At 38.7% G+C, this 17416-nt stretch overlaps 1 protein-coding gene across 1 annotated transcript; it reads left to right on the top strand.

Annotated features, from left to right (window-relative positions):
- Positions 1–15312: 15312 nt before the first annotated feature.
- On the top strand, positions 15313–17081 carry ubl5 (ubiquitin like 5). Its single transcript, XM_064314209.1, has 5 exons — positions 15313–15463; positions 16001–16062; positions 16231–16314; positions 16678–16715; positions 16922–17081. The coding sequence occupies exons 2-5, from the start codon at positions 16007–16009 to the stop codon at positions 16963–16965; spliced, it is 222 nt and encodes a 73-aa protein (XP_064170279.1). The 5' UTR covers positions 15313–15463; positions 16001–16006; the 3' UTR covers positions 16966–17081.
- The last annotated feature ends 335 nt before the right edge of the window (positions 17082–17416 follow it).

Raw genomic sequence — 17416 nt, 5'->3', positions numbered from 1 at the left:
TTATGTGATGCCAGGGGCCGGAAGGAGGACATTATTCATCACCAGCCCTTTTACTGCTGAGACTGCTGGGCCTGCAGAGTCCTCCCGGCCGTCTCATATATTTCATGGAAGCTATGTGTGAGGAGAACCCCCCCAATAGATATACTGTAGAGACCTTGTTTCCATATGAAATTATAAACCATATTAAGTGTGCAAAAAATAAATGTGTAACATTTTAACATATGAGGGGCGGTTATACAGTTTGCTCTTAAAATGAAATAAAATTCCCTAAAGCATAATACAGCGTGTGTGTGTGTGTGTGTGTGTGTGTGTGTTGTGTGTGTGCACTTTGAAAGAAAAGGCTTTTGGCACACACATTCATTTAGACGTCAGATATCAATTTGGAGATCAAATAAAAAATGCACCAGTATTGGAAATTCCATGTTCACATTCAACATTAAATTAATCATAAATTCTTCAGCGACCCACATCACACAAATCCATTTTAAGTGCGGACATTCCCCTGAAAGCAAAACCAGGTAATACCACAGTTTGAAAAACACAGTGCTGCTTTGAATTATTTATGCTTTATTTTCTTTTTAATTTTTTTCTTTCGTCAGTTGCCTTTTTATGTACTTGTTTTTGCAAACCCAAGTGATTTCATAAATATAAAGTCAAACTGGCATGTGCTCGGGTAGACAAGTATATTTCCCCTGCCGTGAGACAGCAGAAGTGCCCCATTGGCTGCAGCAAATTTTATATGGTCCGGTTTACATCCTTAATGCCTTTAAGTGTTTACGTCTTTAAGTATTTACTTTTACTAGTATTTACTCAGTCTTAAATTCCTGTTCACTCCAAGTGTTCATATCTCATAATTGCAGCACTCACAATTGTAATCTCACTAAGATGTGGTTTTCAGTGGGCAATAAATGTGGAGTATTCTGGCAACAAGCAGGGTTTCTTTCCCTGCGTAAACTCAATACTACGAGGGAATGAGGATATTATGAAAATGCTGGGGTTGTTCTTGCCTGTCAGAGACCCACACCCCCTGTTCCAGAACGCTCGGCAGTGAAATAAAAGATTTAACGTTTCGCTCTGCTTCCGGCAAAAAAGTACAGCCACGTGACTTTCAGTTTCTTGTTATTCAATTTTTAATGTGAGCATATGGTTGCATTGAATCATTTCCTTTCCCTTTTCCCTTTGTCTCAAATTCATATTTAAATATGCTTTGCTGGGATGACCATGCATATTATTGCCAAAATTACTTATCTCCAATGTGAATAATCAACCTCAATGATATCAACTAAATAAAAGATGCTCATACTTGTTCAAGACCCTGTAAGGAATACTTATTTAATTTTAATGATTAAAAAACATTTTTCTCACTGTCTCTGTTTTCCACAAGGTGCTGGAAGCTCAGCCTCCATGAGGACACAAACAGTGTTAAGCTAGTGGCTTACTGCTTTTTACCAACTTAATAATTACACTGCTGATTTTTACTGTTGATTCTAGCATTGAAAAATATGATTTAATATGACATTAAGAAGTTTCCAGGTGGACATTTGAAACTAGATTACACTCTGTGCTGTAGTTGTCCAGTATGTTAACATAGATTCCTGTCTCAACAGGGCAAAATTGTGAACTTGTGTCAATCTAAATCTCAATCTAAAAGGCTGGGAGAACTTTGCAGAGTTTGCTTGGAGATATGTACTTTTAAGTTGACTGATGTCTTCACAGTCTTATAAATTCTTAACGGGGTGTTTACATTACTAACATTGCCTTACCTCTTTTCTAACAGAATATGAAAATTCTGAATGTTTGTGTTTCAGCCTATTCTGAATAAGGGGTGTATGTGTCAGTTGTCTGGATTGAATCAACTTCTGTCCTTAACTTTGTCCTGTTTAAAGCAGGTTCTAGTTTTTTATTTTTAAACTCACCTCAGCATATTCAGCAATCACCAAAATTAACTAGTCAAACTGTATGTGATGGAAAAACACAAAGCACTTCAGTTTATTTGTGTTCAATTTCTGCATATTAATTGATCGCCTGGACTGAATGTATGTATCTCATTCTGAATGATTAATTAATTATGTATTTTGGCTTATAATTAGCCATTTGGATTTACATAAATCCAGTCAGCTAACTTCACTCAAAAGCAACCGGTGATGGGCACATCACCCTTTCAGATATGAGTTACACCCTTCCTGATGGACACACTATTTAACTGTACCCGTTCCCCTCAAACACACACATCTATTACCATTCCAAACATCTCCCCCCCCCCCGCCCCCGCCCCCGCCCCCGCCCCCTCCCCCCCAAATCACACCACTCCCGCACCGTCACCAGACCCCGCAGAAGGGCAGCAGTATCAGTGCTGTGATTAGTCTCCGACGGCAGTTGTTTGTCACCTGAGAGCCACTCATTAAGTAATTCTCTGAGTGTTTACTTCCACGGAAACGGAGTCTCGCTGGCAGCGCCATTGATTTATTTATTTGTACACCTTGCTTTTAAATTGCTCTGTTGTAAGGGAAAGATCGAATGCGGAGTTTTCACCTCTATTTGCACACTGTGTGTGTGTGTGTGTGTGCGTGTTGTGCGTCTGTGTGTCTGTGCTTGGGTGCCTGCGCGTGCACTTGAGTGTGTGGGCATACAGTGTTTTTATGTGTCAATGTGTGTGCATGGGTACCTGCGTGTGCATGTGAGTGTGCGCATACAGCATTTTACGTGTCCATGTCTGTGTGAGTGCGTATGCATGAGAGAGGGAGGGAGAGAGGAGGAGAGAGGAGGGGAGAGGAGGGAGAGAGGAGAGGAGAGAGAGAGGAGAAGGGAGAGAGGAGAAGAGAGAGGAGAGGAGGGAGAGGAGAGAGGAGAGAGAGAGGGAGAGAGAGAAGAGAGAGGAGGAGGAGGGAGAGAGAGGGAGGAAGGAGGGAGGGGAGAGGAGAGGAGGGAGAGAGAGAGAGAGGGGAGAGGAGGGAGAGGGAGAGGAGAGGGAGAGAGAGAGGGGAGAGGAGAGGAGGAGGAGGGGGGAAGAGGAGGAAGAGGAGAGAGAGAGAGCGAGAGAGGGAGAGAGGGGAGAGGGGAGAGGAGGGAAGGAGGGAGGAAAGGGGAGAGGAGGAGCGGAGGGAGGAGCGGAGGTGCGTGCGTGTGGATTAATTGTCAGGCTCTGCCTCGGTGAAGTGCTGACGGGGGGGAAACCCTGCTGTTCATCCATCCCGCTGCAGGGGGCTGGAGCCCCGCGCTGATTGAGCTGTTCTCTGAGTTTTTCGAAGCGATTCTTTTTTTTTACTCGACGGATTTTTGAAGCGCGGACGTCCTGAGCGCGCGGCTCGGCAGAGCTCCAGATCGAGCCGGCGCTCCGTTTGTGCTGAATTAGGTTCTTCCCCCCGCGCCCTTGTGATTACAGTCCACCCCCCCCCCCCCCCCAATCCCCCCCACCCCTATTGCACGTGCTCTGTATGTAGGTTTCCGCATAAAATTCAGCAAGCTTGCAGGATGTAAAAAAAAGGACCAAAATAACAGCTACAACTACCGACAAAAAAAACAAAAAAAAAAAACAATTGCAGTGAAAGCCGATTTTCTCCTGCAGAGTAGGGGAGGAAAAGAAAGGACATATCTTCTCTTTCATGGGTCTCACACCAACGCCTGGTCATAATGACTTGAGTCAGCCCAATCGTGATCTGACATTTTGCCTAAATCCCCAGATGAGCTCTTGAATGCCAGCTGAAGACCCTTCTTGTGTCACCATTTTATAGTGTGTTTACTATGATATCATTTAAAGGTGAACCAGTTAATTGGCTAATTGGCCAGGGTAATTGGTGGAAGTAAAAACCTGCATATACTGGCTCTTAAAGAATGGACACCTCCCATACACGTTTCTCAATGCTGGATGACACTGTGGTTTCTCTGTGTTGAAGCTGTGGACAGTGTCGTTGTGTTAGATTAATGTGACCTCACACTTGTAAATGACACAATGATTGTCTTTAATCTGGACTTGTTCTCATCTCTCATCTCTTTCATTATCCTGTCCAATTTGTAGTGGATCTCCGCACACAAAGTGTCATCCATGAAAATCATACTACTCCTAACTCCAGGCCCTTCCCCCTCTCTCAACCCAGGTTCAATTTGAAGGTTCTGCTGTCCCAAAATAATGGAATATATAAATAATGTCCACAGGTCGTGGCTAACATAGCTCACACCCTCTTAGCCAGTCTGTTCCAGGCCCTTACTTAACTGACTTGTTTGCCAGTCCCAGGCTTCTCCATGTTACTGCCCTTTGCTGTGGTTCAGTGATGTTATAAATGTGTGTGTGTGTGTGTGTGTGTGTGTGTTGCAAGTGTTGTTTTCTGTTCTTAACCAGCGGGGATACAGTTTAATTAACTGACTTCTCAGTGCTCGATTCTTCATTTTTCAGACAGAACCTGAAGGTATCATTTCCATTCGACCTCTGCAGAGACCCTCCTACGGCTGAACAAATGGGTAACAAACATCTGTATAAATCACACACACACACACACACACACACACATCTGTATAAATCACACACACACACACACACACACATCTGTATAAATCACACACACACACGCACATACACACACACACACACACACACACTCACACTTTCTCTCTCTCTCACACGCACACACACACACACACACACGCACACACTTTCTCTCTCTCTCTCTCACACACACACACACACACACACACTCACACTTTCTCTCTCTCTCTCTCACACACACACACACATACACATACACACACACACACACTGAACAGAGGGCTCCAATTTGTTGAATGTGATTCTTTTATTTTTTTTAAAGACTCAAACCAAAAGCTTGTACCCCCTGGAGGCATTTGTTCTCTGTCTGCAGAAGATGAGAGCAAAGCCTTGAGAGAATGCAGAAAGCCCCTGAAGTGTCATTATTACTTATTTATTTATATTCACACCAGACATTATATCTCATGCTCTCAAGATATATTTAGCCTGCTTAACTAGCTTAAGGAAATTCTCCATTTTTATTATTGCAGTAAGACAAGAGGCAAGTGTGGTCATTACATTACATTACATTACAGGCATTTGGCAGACGCTCTTATCCAGAGCAACGTACAACAAAGTGTATGACCATAACCAGGAAAAAACGTTTCATCACTCATGAAAAAAAGAAAGTTTACAACAACAAAAAAACACATTTTGAACAATGTTAACTGATCAAATTCAGCTGTAACAAAAACCAACGCATGCATGGGTACCACAGTAGGTTCCACAGTAGATTGCTCACCAGATATGAATGCCCCCACAACACAATGCTCCTAGATGTAGTCCAGTACATCATAAATATATTCTAATGTGCACAAGATAGCACAAGAAATGTTATCTTGAATGAACAAGATAACCTCAGAAATGCTATCCAGTGTGCATGAGATAGCAACAGCAACACGTGCACATCATAACATTTCCAATGCTATTATTTTTAAAGAGTCCGTAGAGTTGGGCTTAGGGGGTGTTGTTGAGAAATAAAAAAGTGTGGCAGAAGAACAGAGAGAGAGAGAGGATAGCGAAGAAACGTTAGAAAACGCTGGTAGTGATGCAAGGGAGTTGAGATGGAGAGTGGGAAAGAAAGATGACAGAGAATAAGAGATATGGGAGAGAGAGAGAAAGAGGGAGAGAGAGAGAGAGCGAGAGAGATGGAGGGATGCACACTAACATTTCCTCAGTGCCTCAAGGGTACAGCTTGATGGATCGCTCCCCCCCAGCCCAGCCGGACAACGAGCGTGGGGATGGAATGCATAATGGTCCACATGGCAACAGGACGGAATGCAAACGACCTGCTTTTCCTCCCGCTTCCAAGCCCGGACCGAGACACCTCCTGCAGACGAATGACAGCCGTAACCGTGGTGATACAGGACACAGCTGACGGGGGCTGCTACAGACCCGACATTGGCACCCGCCTTTGTGCTACGGGCAGCCCGCTACAACCCACAAAGAGACGTGTAGCATGAAGGATTAATACTAAATGCAAATACGATGTAATGCGATGACAGAGATTTGGTCACCAATCTACACCCTGAGTCGACCAGAGGAGGATGGGTTCCCCCCCTTGAGCCTGGTTCCTTTCCGAGGTTTCTTCCCATCTGCCACAGGGAGTTTTTCCTTGCCACTGTTGCTTTAGGCTTGCTCCTGTGGGGGCCAGGGTTGTCTGTGACGTGTATTGTGACAATTGCTGTGAAATACGCCATATAAATAAAATTTGATTGATTGATACAGAAATTGCAGTCCCCAGCATCACCATTAGATGGGAGAAATGGTCACCATGCAGAGAAATGGATCACCGTTGGAACATCAAGTACCACAGTGAAACAGATGCTCAAAAATGCATCCCAAGAAGATTTTAGTTCACCCGGGATATCAAGAAATGTTGACGTGATTTATGAAAACTATATTCACATTCTGATGCAGACATTAATTCATTTTTCCTAAAGTTTATCCTCAATAAAGGGTTGATTTCTAAAAAAATATAAGGAAGGAGAAAGAGTGGTGACATCCAGGGAAACTGCCCACCCTGAGAGAGGGAGAGAAAAAGGGGGGGGGGGTGTCTCCAAATTCCCCAATTCAGTCCAACTTCAATCCTCAGCCTAGCCCCCATCACATGCATCGCTGTCTCTCTCTCTCTCTCTCTCTCTCTACCTGCCATAAGCTGGTGTTGTTTGTACAGCTCAGGAGGCTGAGTCTGTTTTTACGTGAAATATCTTTGGCAAGCTCTTTCTCTCCCTGAAGCAGTGTCTTTGAAAAGTTCTTCAGCACAGCCTTTATTAGGAGAGGAGAGGAGAGGAGAGGAGAGGAGAGGTGCTGCCGGAGGTAGAGGTGCTGTTGATGGGCTAGTAGGGGGCTCCCCCTACTCCCCTGAGCACTGACACAAAATAATTCTGTAGAGACTGTGGTGGGTACTGACGCAAAAATACCTCAGAGACTGTGCTGAGCACTGACACAAAAATACCTCAGAGACTGTGCTACTTTAACGGATTTGCTTACGTATAATTATGCTCTGAACACGGCTCCAATAACACAACCGATTATCACTGATTTTAAAAAAATAGATCAAGTAGCACACCGGCGTATTACCAAACACAGTTAAGCAGCTGTGTGGAGGACGTATACTGTGCTGCACACTGCACAGGAACGTTCAGCCCAGTCCTCGGCTGGCCAGGAGAGAAGACGCTCAGCAGACCTTAATGCTTCCGATGTTATGCTGTTTGAGGTTTCAGCAGATTAAGAGGTGGATTTAGCTGCTGCAGTTGGTCGCCATATGGGGGAGTGATTGAATATTAACAGCGAAGCTGAGTGATTGGGTAATCATTTCCTGTGGTGTGTTATGACCCTCCGGGGACTAAAGCCCATCCCCTTCCCCCCCCCCCACCCTCCGGCAGGTGCTGGAACCCTTGTGTGTGTGGGTTTTTATTTTTCTCGTCCTAAGCTTTGATCTCTAACAGCTTTTAGCTACTATGCCGGAGGCTTAGCAAACTTGGCAGCTAGCTGGGATGGTGAAAGTCACAAAGCAGCAAGCCAGCAGGCCACAAAGGGAAATTACATATCTAAGATGGCCGTGTTTTCCACTGATCGGCCAATGACATTTTCGTGTATTTTGATGTCTTTAGTGAAATGCATTTTTGTGACTCAAGCACATATCCTGATATTTATTTCTTCATAATGGTGCAATTGAGATTGCTTCTCATCCATCTTAATGAGAAAATCACACACAACATGAATCCTATGGTTAAAGTTCATGGGGTTAAGATTAGGGTAAGGGTTTAGGTTAAGTGTTAGCATTAGGGTTAGCATTGAGGATTATGGCTATTCCCCACAAAGGATATTTAAAAGGATGCAATTTGGACAAGATATGTACCATTACTTTCGTACAAATTTTTAAATCATTTTTTTTTACATAACATTTGTATTTCCATGTCCATAAAGCATTTTTATAGGGATTTTACGCTGATTAACCATAATTATCAGTTCACAATAAATTCCCACAATTTACCATAATTACCATGAGTAACAACGATTCTGTCCATATCAGTTGTGAACAGGATTGCTGTTGCTGGTGTTCTACTGCTATAATTTTGTGAATGAAGATTCAACCTTTCAGAAAGATGATAAATAATTCTGATTTAAAATTTATTGTGAAGTGAACAGATATTAATGTTTCTGAAGGCATTTAGGAAGAATTGTGTATTTCGCTGGACAATACAAAAATGCACAAAACGATAGTTGTATAAGAAAAAAAATTTGAATGCCAAAATCCTATATGATATTTTTTGTTCAAATTAAATTTTCTTTTCTTTTAATGTGTTTCAATGCATTCACGATGAAAAGACATTGTCAGAGGAAAATATCAAAATACATAAATCCTATGTCCTGTCAGCAAGGCAAGGATGAATTGAAATGTTTAATTCTCCAAACCCAGAAGTTTTACCCGTTAACACTCTTGTTGACGTCCGGCACACTGATTTATGAATAATAATTGTCTGAAAGGAAAAATCACATATTCAGCATTTTAAGTAAAATTAAGTATTAAGTCAAAATGGAAAAAAATACAAAAATCCTAATTGTGTTTATTATTTATATATCCCAATCTTTCTGTTCAGATGTATTACAAATCATGTCTATGTAATACCAATTGTGGCATGAAGAACAATTTATTATCCTGGAACATGTATTTCAGTATATTGAAAAAAATTGTGTTTAGACAGACTGCAAATAATATTTATTTAACATCCATAGTGAAATGAATGTGAAAATGTGTTTGAATACATTTATGAAGTAACATTAATTTAATTGTAAAATAATAAAATATGCACAACAATATCGTCTTAATATGAAAAAGTGAAAATTCTAAAAATGTGATTTTTCCCATCAGGGAAAAAATGAATTCAAAATGAGGCAATAAAACCACTGTGAAATAAATGCATGAAAATGTGTTTCATGAATTTTATGAAATAAAATTGATTTCACTGGTGAATGGGAAAATGCATAATACAATAGTCTTATGTCCTGCGTTGGACTACATTTTTATGCCCAAAAAGTGGGGGGGGGGGGATGTATAGATGTAAATAGATGTATGAAATTGTGTAGCAAAAAGGTACTTCATGAAAATATGAAGTAAAATCTAATTTACAATAAAATTGCAACATACATAAGATTATAGTCTTATGCTGAATAACTGGGAAAAAAAGGCAACAATCCTAAATATGCCTTTTTTCAGGAGGGTTAGAAAAAATATTTATTAAACATTCATGGGGAAACAAAAGCATTAAAATTTGTTTGAAGACATTCATGAAGTAACATGGACTTCACTGGAAAATTTCAACATACATAAGATACATAAGATACATAAGTCTTATGTCCAAAGATTTTTTAAATTCATATATCCCACATATGTGATTTTTCTAAGTAAACAAATTACAAATCATGATTAATTAACAACTGTGGTGAAATAAATGCATACAAATGTTTTTGAAGACATTGAAAAACAATTTCAACGGAGAACAGTACATTTCATAAGATGATAATCTTTTGTATAAATGTTTTTTTTAATTTTTTTTTTTTATCCTAAATATATTATTCTTCCTTTCGGATAGATCAGAAATCATTTTATTTAAATTCCATGGTAAAATAGCTGTATGAAATTGTATATGAAGACATTTATGCAGTAAAATCGATTTCACTGGAAAATTTCTAAACACATAAGCCAGTATTCTTATATTGAAAAAGTGATAAAGTGTAAAAATCCTACCAATGTGATGTTTCCGTTCGAATGCATTAGAAATTGAGTTTGCTAAAATTCCATGGTGAAATAACTGCATTTAAAAGTGTCTGAAAACCTGTGTGAAGTAAAATCAAATTCACAATAAAATTGCTAAATACATAAGACTATAGTCTTATGCCCAAAAAGTGGTAAAAAAAAAAAAAAAGCAAAAATCCTAAATACATTTTTTTTTCAGATGGTTTAGAAATAATATTTATTAAACATCCATGAGGAAACAAATGCATCAAAATTTGTTTCGAAGACATTTATGAAGTAACAAGGATTTCACTGGAAAATGTCAACATACATAAGATTATAATCTATAATCTCATTTTTCTAATTAAAGCGATTACAAATCATGTACAAATCTGTGGTGAAATAAATGCATAAAACTGTTTTTGAAGACACTGAGAAACAATTTAAATGGAAAACAGCAAATTTCATAAGATGCTAGTCTTTTGTCCAAAATTAAAAAAAAAAAAAATCATCTTCCTTTCAGATATAATTTTAGAAATAATTTTAACTTCTGTGGTCAAATGGATGTATGAAATTATGTTTAAAGACATTTATGAAATAAAATCGATTTCATTGGAAGTTTTCAAAATACATAAGTCCTATGTCCAAATATTTCGAGAGAAATTTTTCATCATAAATCCCTTTAAAATGATTTCTAGTCATTTATTTCAATGGGAAAGTGAATTAAATATGATTCCTATTTGTTTGAATGGAAAACAGGCATTTTAAAATTTTTAGCAGTTTTTCCACGTTTTGGACATAAGCCTATAGCCTTATGTATTTTTCAATTTTCCACCAAAAATAGATTTTTCATCATAAATCCCTTTAAAATCATTTCTAGTCATTTATTTCAATGGGAAAGTGAATTAAATATGATTCCCTATCTGTTTGAATGGAAAACAGGCATTTTAAAATTTTTAGCAGTTTTTCCACGTTTTTTACATAAGCCTATAGCCTTATGTATTTTTCAATTTTCCACCAAAAATAGATTTTTCATCATAAATCCCTTTAAAATCATTTCTAGTCATTTATTTCAATGGGAAAGTGAATTAAATATGATTGCCTATCTGTTTGAATGGAAAACAGGCATTTTAAAATTTTTAGCAGTTTTTTCACGTTTTGGACATAAGCCTATAGCCTTATGTATTTTTCAATTTTCCACCAAAAATAGATTTTTCATCATAAATCCCTTTAAAATCATTTCTAGTCATTTATTTCAATGGGAAAGTGAATTAAATATGATTCCTATCTGTTTGAATGGAAAACAGGCATTTTAAAATTTTTAGCAGTTTTACACGTTTTGGACATAAGCTTAAGCCTTATGTATTTTTCAATTTTCACAAAAAATAGATTTTTCATCATAAATCCCTTTAAAATCATTTCTAGTCATTTATTTCAATGGGAAAGTGAATTAAATATGATTGCCTATCTGTTTGAATGGAAAACAGGCATTTTAAAATTTTTAGCAGTTTTTCCACGTTTTGGACATAAGCCTATAGCCTTATGTATTTTTCAATTTTCCACCAAAAATAGATTTTTCATCATAAATCCCTTTAAAATCATTTCTAGTCATTTATTTCAATGGGAAAGTGAATTAAATATGATTCCCTATCTGTTTGAATGGAAAACAGGCATTTTAAAATTTTTAGCAGTTTTTCACGTTTTTGGACATAAGCCTATAGCCTTATGTATTTTTCAATTTTCCACCAAAAATAGATTTTTCATCATAAATCCCTTTAAAATCATTTCTAGTCATTTATTTCAATGGGAAAGTGAATTAAATATGATTCCCTATCTGTTTGAATGGAAAACAGGCATTTTAAAATTTTTAGCAGTTTTTCCACGTTTTTACATAAGCCTATAGCCTTATGTATTTTTCAATTTTCCACAAAAAATAGATTTTTCATCATAAATCCCTTTAAAATCATTCTAGTCATTTATTTCAATGGGAAAGTGAATTAAATATGATTCTCATCTGTTTGAATGGAAAACAGGCATTTTAAAATTTTTAGCAGTTTTTCACGTTTTGGACATAAGCCTATAGCCTTATGTATTTTTCAATTTTCCACCAAAAATAGATTTTTCATCATAAATCCCTTTAAAATCATTTCTAGTCATTTATTTCAATGGGAAAGTGAATTAAATATGATTCCTATCTGTTTGAATGGAAAACAGGCATTTTAAAATTTTTAGCAGTTTTTCACGTTTTGGACATAAGCCTATAGCCTTATGTATTTTTCAATTTTCCACCAAAAATAGATTTTTCATCATAAATCCCTTTAAAATCATTTCTAGTCATTTATTTCAATGGGAAAGTGAATTAAATATGATTGCCTATCTGTTTGAATGGAAAACAGGCATTTTAAAATTTTTAGCAGTTTTTCCACGTTTTGGACATAAGCCTATAGCCTTATGTATTTTTCAATTTTCCACAAAAATAGATTTTCATCATAAATCCCTTTAAAATCATTTCTAGTCATTTATTTCAATGGGAAAGTGAATTAAATATGATTCCTATCTGTTTGAATGGAAAACAGGCATTTTAAATTTTTAGCAGTTTTTCCACGTTTTTACATAAGCCTATAGCCTTATGTATTTTTCAATTTTCCACAAAAATAGATTTTTCATCATAAATCCCTTTAAAATCATTTCTAGTCATTTATTTCAATGGGAAAGTGAATTAAATATGATTCGCCTATCTGTTTGAATGGAAAACAGGCATTTTAAAATTTTTAGCAGTTTTTCCACGTTTTGGACATAAGCCTATAGCCTTATGTATCTTTTCAATTTTCCACACAAAAATAGATTTTTCATCATAAATCCCTTTAAAATCATTTCTAGTCATTTATTTCAATGGGAAAGTGAATTAAATATGATTCCCTATCTGTTTGAATGGAAAACAGGCATTTTAAAATTTTTAGCAGTTTTTCCACGTTTTGGACATAAGCCTATAGCCTTATGTATTTTTCAATTTTCCACCAAAAATAGATTTTTCATCATAAATCCCTTTAAAATCATTTCTAGTCATTTATTTCAATGGGAAAGTGAATTAAATATGATTGCCTATCTGTTTGAATGGAAAACAGGCATTTTAAAATTTAGCGTTTCCGTTTGACATAAGCTATAGCCTATATTTCATTTCCACCAAAAGATTTTAATTTAATTAGCTTATCGGAGATATATGTCCATCTTTAATGGAAAAGGCATTAATTTAGCAGTTTTCACGTTTTGATAAGCCATAGCTATATTTTCAATCCCAAAAATAGATTTTTCATCATAAATCCCTTTAAAATCATTTCTAGTCATTTATTTCAATGGGAAAGTGAATTAAATATGATTCCCTATCTGTTTGAATGGAAAACAGGCATTTAAAAATTTTTAGCAGTTTTTCCACGTTTTTTACATAAGCCTATAGCCTTTGGGGACAACCAAAGGACTCTGCTTGAGTGTGTGTAAGATCAGAGGTTCTGGTGGGAAGGTATGCAGAAGGCTCCTTGGCCGAGGGTGAGCGAGAGCATCTTGGCCCAGTGGAATGGACGCCTCTGTTAAGGAAAACCGGAGGGGACAGTGGGATGATGATCTATTGCTGTTTATGCATTCCACCTTCTGCTTATGTCTAACTGTTGCGTGGGGAAAATGTAAGATGAGGGAAACCATAGGCGTAGATTTCGGGGGGAGAGGGGATGCAGGGGATACGTTCCCCTCAATATCCCCCTCCCCCCAATAAAAACGTGAAAGAAGCAGAGGACTTTCATTTCCGCCATAAATTGATGCAGAAAAGGCACGAATTGGTGCATAAAAATTCACCAGAATCAAGGGAAATGAAGTGTTTGACGCTCAAAATTTCCTGGGGGAGGACAGGACGGAAAGTCAGATGATTGCAGGTGAGACGATGTGGTCCAGCACCCAGAACACACATCGAAGAAGGTTTTTCAGCATTGGCTCTCTAATTCTGCAGCCTATCACCGGTGCGCGTCCCCAAGATTGATAAATCAGGGTTAATTGCCGCTGCGCTTCTCTGCTCGGTTACACAAAGCTATTCTGGGCTCTTATTGATCGCTCCCCATCGATCTCAGTGGAAGAGCTGTTTGCATCTTCCCATCCGCCAAAGATCTGCAGCTGTCTCGTCGCAGGAGAAGGGAGGAGGATGCATAATGAAATCAGCACCGGTTAACCGATTCCTCCGTGAGAGAAACAAACTTTTGCACAAACTGATGCACTTCTGATGAAGACAGCCAAAAGCGTTAACGGACAAAATGTAAAGACAAAATGGCTCACGCCACCACAGTGTTAACCATTGCGGTGACATCAGTGTGTCACAGAAGAACAGAAATGACACAAACAAGGAGAATGATGCCCAGCCAGTAAAATTTGTAAGGGAAATCCCCAATATCAAGACTCAATCACATGATTTATGAGATGTCGGTAAGTGTACAGGTGTCAAAACTCAATCTTGCAGTGTCAAATATAGTAACAAAGGTACACGTACAAATTGAGGTACAGATCACCCGGATTAAATAGTACAAAACACCATGTATCTACCTTGCACACTCACAGTCCACCAGAGTCATGAAAAGAGAACTAACAAGAATTTATATGCTAGAACTAGTATATTTGTGGTACCATAAAGTGAATACACAAGAGAACCATGTCACCATTTCAAGCCTGAGTGTCATCACAAAATCACACCAGCAATCATGGTTGTACATATGTGAGTGAAGATGGCTTATCATGTTCCGTTTTGTAATGCTACTGGTACACGCTGACTATGTATGTTCACACTGAGTAAAACAATATTCCAAGCATATAGCAGAGTACATTAATTGCCAATAAAAAAATTTCAGTAAGAAGTGCGTTTTGTTACGTTGAACAACATCGCCCTCTGCTGTACGTTGGGCCTAATGTTCCTCAGTAAAAGCGGGAGAGGATATTTAGATGCTAATTTCAATAAAAGGTGCTAATTTTCCATATTGATAAATTAGTTGGAAATGTGTTAAACAACAGCACGAAATGTTTAACATAGAGTCGTTTTTTCTGAGTCGCGGTTTACCAATTTCTAACGGAATTTACGATAGTAGGCCTACATCATAAACTTCCAGGGACATGTCTCCAATGATGCCTGCTATAAACTCCATCATATCTGGTGCTTTTAAACATTTAGCTACTTTTCCTACATTCCTACGGACAACTTCGACGCCGTTGCCGTACACACATATACTGTATAGCGTAGAATAATCGTTTCTAATAAAAACGGTTGAAAACCTTATGAATTACGAGGATCAAATGATTTGCAGTCAGTGCGTCTATTTTATCTATGTTAGGTAAACTAGTATCACACAGCGGAGAACAAATCATGTTCTGTAGCATAATATTAGCGCTACAGAAAACACTGCAGGGTTTTCAGTCACGTACTGCAGTTAATTCGCTGCCATTTACCCACGTGAAGAACGTCCGGGTTCGCGTCCCACCTTTTTGGTGACGATTTGTATGTCGATTTGATGTAATCACACTCAATCAGAACTTATCCGTCTCCCATTGGTTTATTTCTCGATCCGAAGGTACTACTTCCTGTTTCTGTTGTGCCTGTGTACAGAAGGAGTATAGCCAACTGAAAGCATTTAATTTTGGGTTTTTGTGATAAACAGACCTCGCAGAACTTCAAGGTAATGTTGACAAATATAACTACGTTTTTTTTATCGTTATAAAATTTTCATTTCTCTAAGTTAAATACGTAGTCTAAAGCCTAGGTCTGAGGGAACGCACATCTGATCTGGCGATATTAACAATAGTAGGTAGCCAGCTACAGTCAGCTACATATTCGTTTACTCACCTCCCTCGTTTTACACGTTGCTCGCTCGACAGCTATTTCGTGCGCATTAAGAAGCCATCAGCGTAAAGTGCAGTGTGTGCAATAGGGATTTATCTACTTAGTTGGAATTGTATTGAACAACTAACTTAGGTAGCGCAGTACACGCATAGCTAATGCTTGCTAGCTAGGCAGAGTTTCTTCCTGGGTAAATGATCATATAGCCTGGCTACTACTCTCGTGTATCTCTTGCTCAGCAGAATAAAATTAACCACTGCATTAGTGTTAACCATATGAATGGCTTAGTTACCGTTTTGGTCAGTCTGATAACAACGTGGCTCGTGGTTTGTTGCCCTGGTGTCACGAATGTGTCTTCACCCCCTTTTTTCCCCAGGAAACAATGATTGAAGTAGTTTGCAATGACCGCTTGGGCAAGAAAGTCCGAGTTAAGTGCAAGTATCCTTTAAAATGCATCTCAGGGGGAATCTCTTTTGTCAGGGGGAGCTTACAAAGATAATTTAATAATAAAAACCCTATCTTTACTGGGTGCATGTACAGGGTAATATTAAAACCCACCTGGGTGCTGGTTTAAGTGGTTCTGGAGTCCTTAACTCTTGCCTGCAGCTCAGAAGACACAATTGGAGATCTGAAGAAGTTGATAGCAGCACAAACGGGGACCAGGTGGGACAAGATTGTGCTGAAGAAATGGTAAGCATGTCTTAAAATCTCATGACTGGGTCCTTGTGTTTTTAACTTGTCAATTGATGATTGAGCTACAACTGAAACGTGCGACTGTAGTGTTCTGTCTGCACTCCTGCTCTGTGTAATGAGACCCCATTTTCCTAGCCTTTACTGACTGGGCCACCCTATAAGGCCCAGCCTATGGCCTTTACTGACCGAGCCACTCTTCTGCTAAGCCTATGGCCTTTACTGACCGAGCCACTTTAAGGCTAAGCCTAGGGCCTTTACTGACCGAGCCACTCCATAAGGCCCAGCCCAGGGCGTTTACCGTTACGCTCCAGAGCGCGTTGTCTCAACATTAACTGCCGCCGCTTCTGTGTGCCCTCACAGGTACACGATATTCAAGGACCACGTGAGTCTGGGAGACTGTATCCTTTGTTTTGTCTGTGCCAGTTAAGGCGGTTAATAATTACAATTGGAAAAAATTAAGAATTCGGTACATACTACGCATAACTTCCCGTAAGTGTTCAGTCTTAATGCTGTCGTTTTAACACCGCTGCTGTTGCAGGGAGTACGCTTCGCAGGCGTACGCTCTCCCTCCACCGTCTGTGTTCCTTAACCTTCTCTCCTGCAGATGAAATTCACGACGGGATGAATCTGGAGTTGTATTATCAGTAGGAAGAAGAGGGCTGTCCCTCTCCCCTTCACCTCTTGACCTGCTCGCCCCCCCCCGCAGTAAAAGTGTCCCTCAGTTTTTGTTCTGGTCTCATTTGGAAATAAACTATGTATTTGTATATTAGTGTTCGAGTCTTTTTTTTCTTCTTGGTTCTGCTGGCTCTTGGCGAGCTCCACATAATGTGGGCGTGTCTGTGAATGCTCGTGACCTTTAACCCTTCTGTTTGCCCCTTAAATGGAACCTCCATTGAAAATAAATGTGAACTCAAAATTTGCGGCATAAATATATTATTTTGTTCCCTTTGCTACTGATTTATAGTTTTTTCCACATTTTAAAGAATATGTAAACAAAGCTTGAGGTCTACGCCATGCAGCAGTGCACTCTGGGATTCCTGTGTCTGGTTTCCAGAGTCTCCTGTTTCGAAGGGTGCATTGGCAGTTAGTGTTTGTGTGA

This window comes from Anguilla rostrata, chromosome 17, assembly GCF_018555375.3.
Source record: "Anguilla rostrata isolate EN2019 chromosome 17, ASM1855537v3, whole genome shotgun sequence".
NCBI classification, from domain to species: domain Eukaryota; kingdom Metazoa; phylum Chordata; class Actinopteri; order Anguilliformes; family Anguillidae; genus Anguilla; species Anguilla rostrata.
The sequence above is the reverse complement of the archived record's forward strand: the minus strand, read 5'-3'. Positions and strand labels throughout refer to the sequence as shown.

Coding starts and splice junctions, on each gene's coding strand:
- ubl5 (XM_064314209.1), top strand. CDS start 16,007: ATGATTGAAGTAGTTTGCAATGACCGCTTGGGCAAGAAAGTCCGAGTT. Junction 16,063..16,230: donor AAAGTCCGAGTTAAGTGCAA/GTATCCTTTAAA, acceptor TCTTGCCTGCAG/CTCAGAAGACACAATTGGAG. Junction 16,716..16,921: donor CCACGTGAGTCTGGGAGACT/GTATCCTTTGTT, acceptor TCTCTCCTGCAG/ATGAAATTCACGACGGGATG.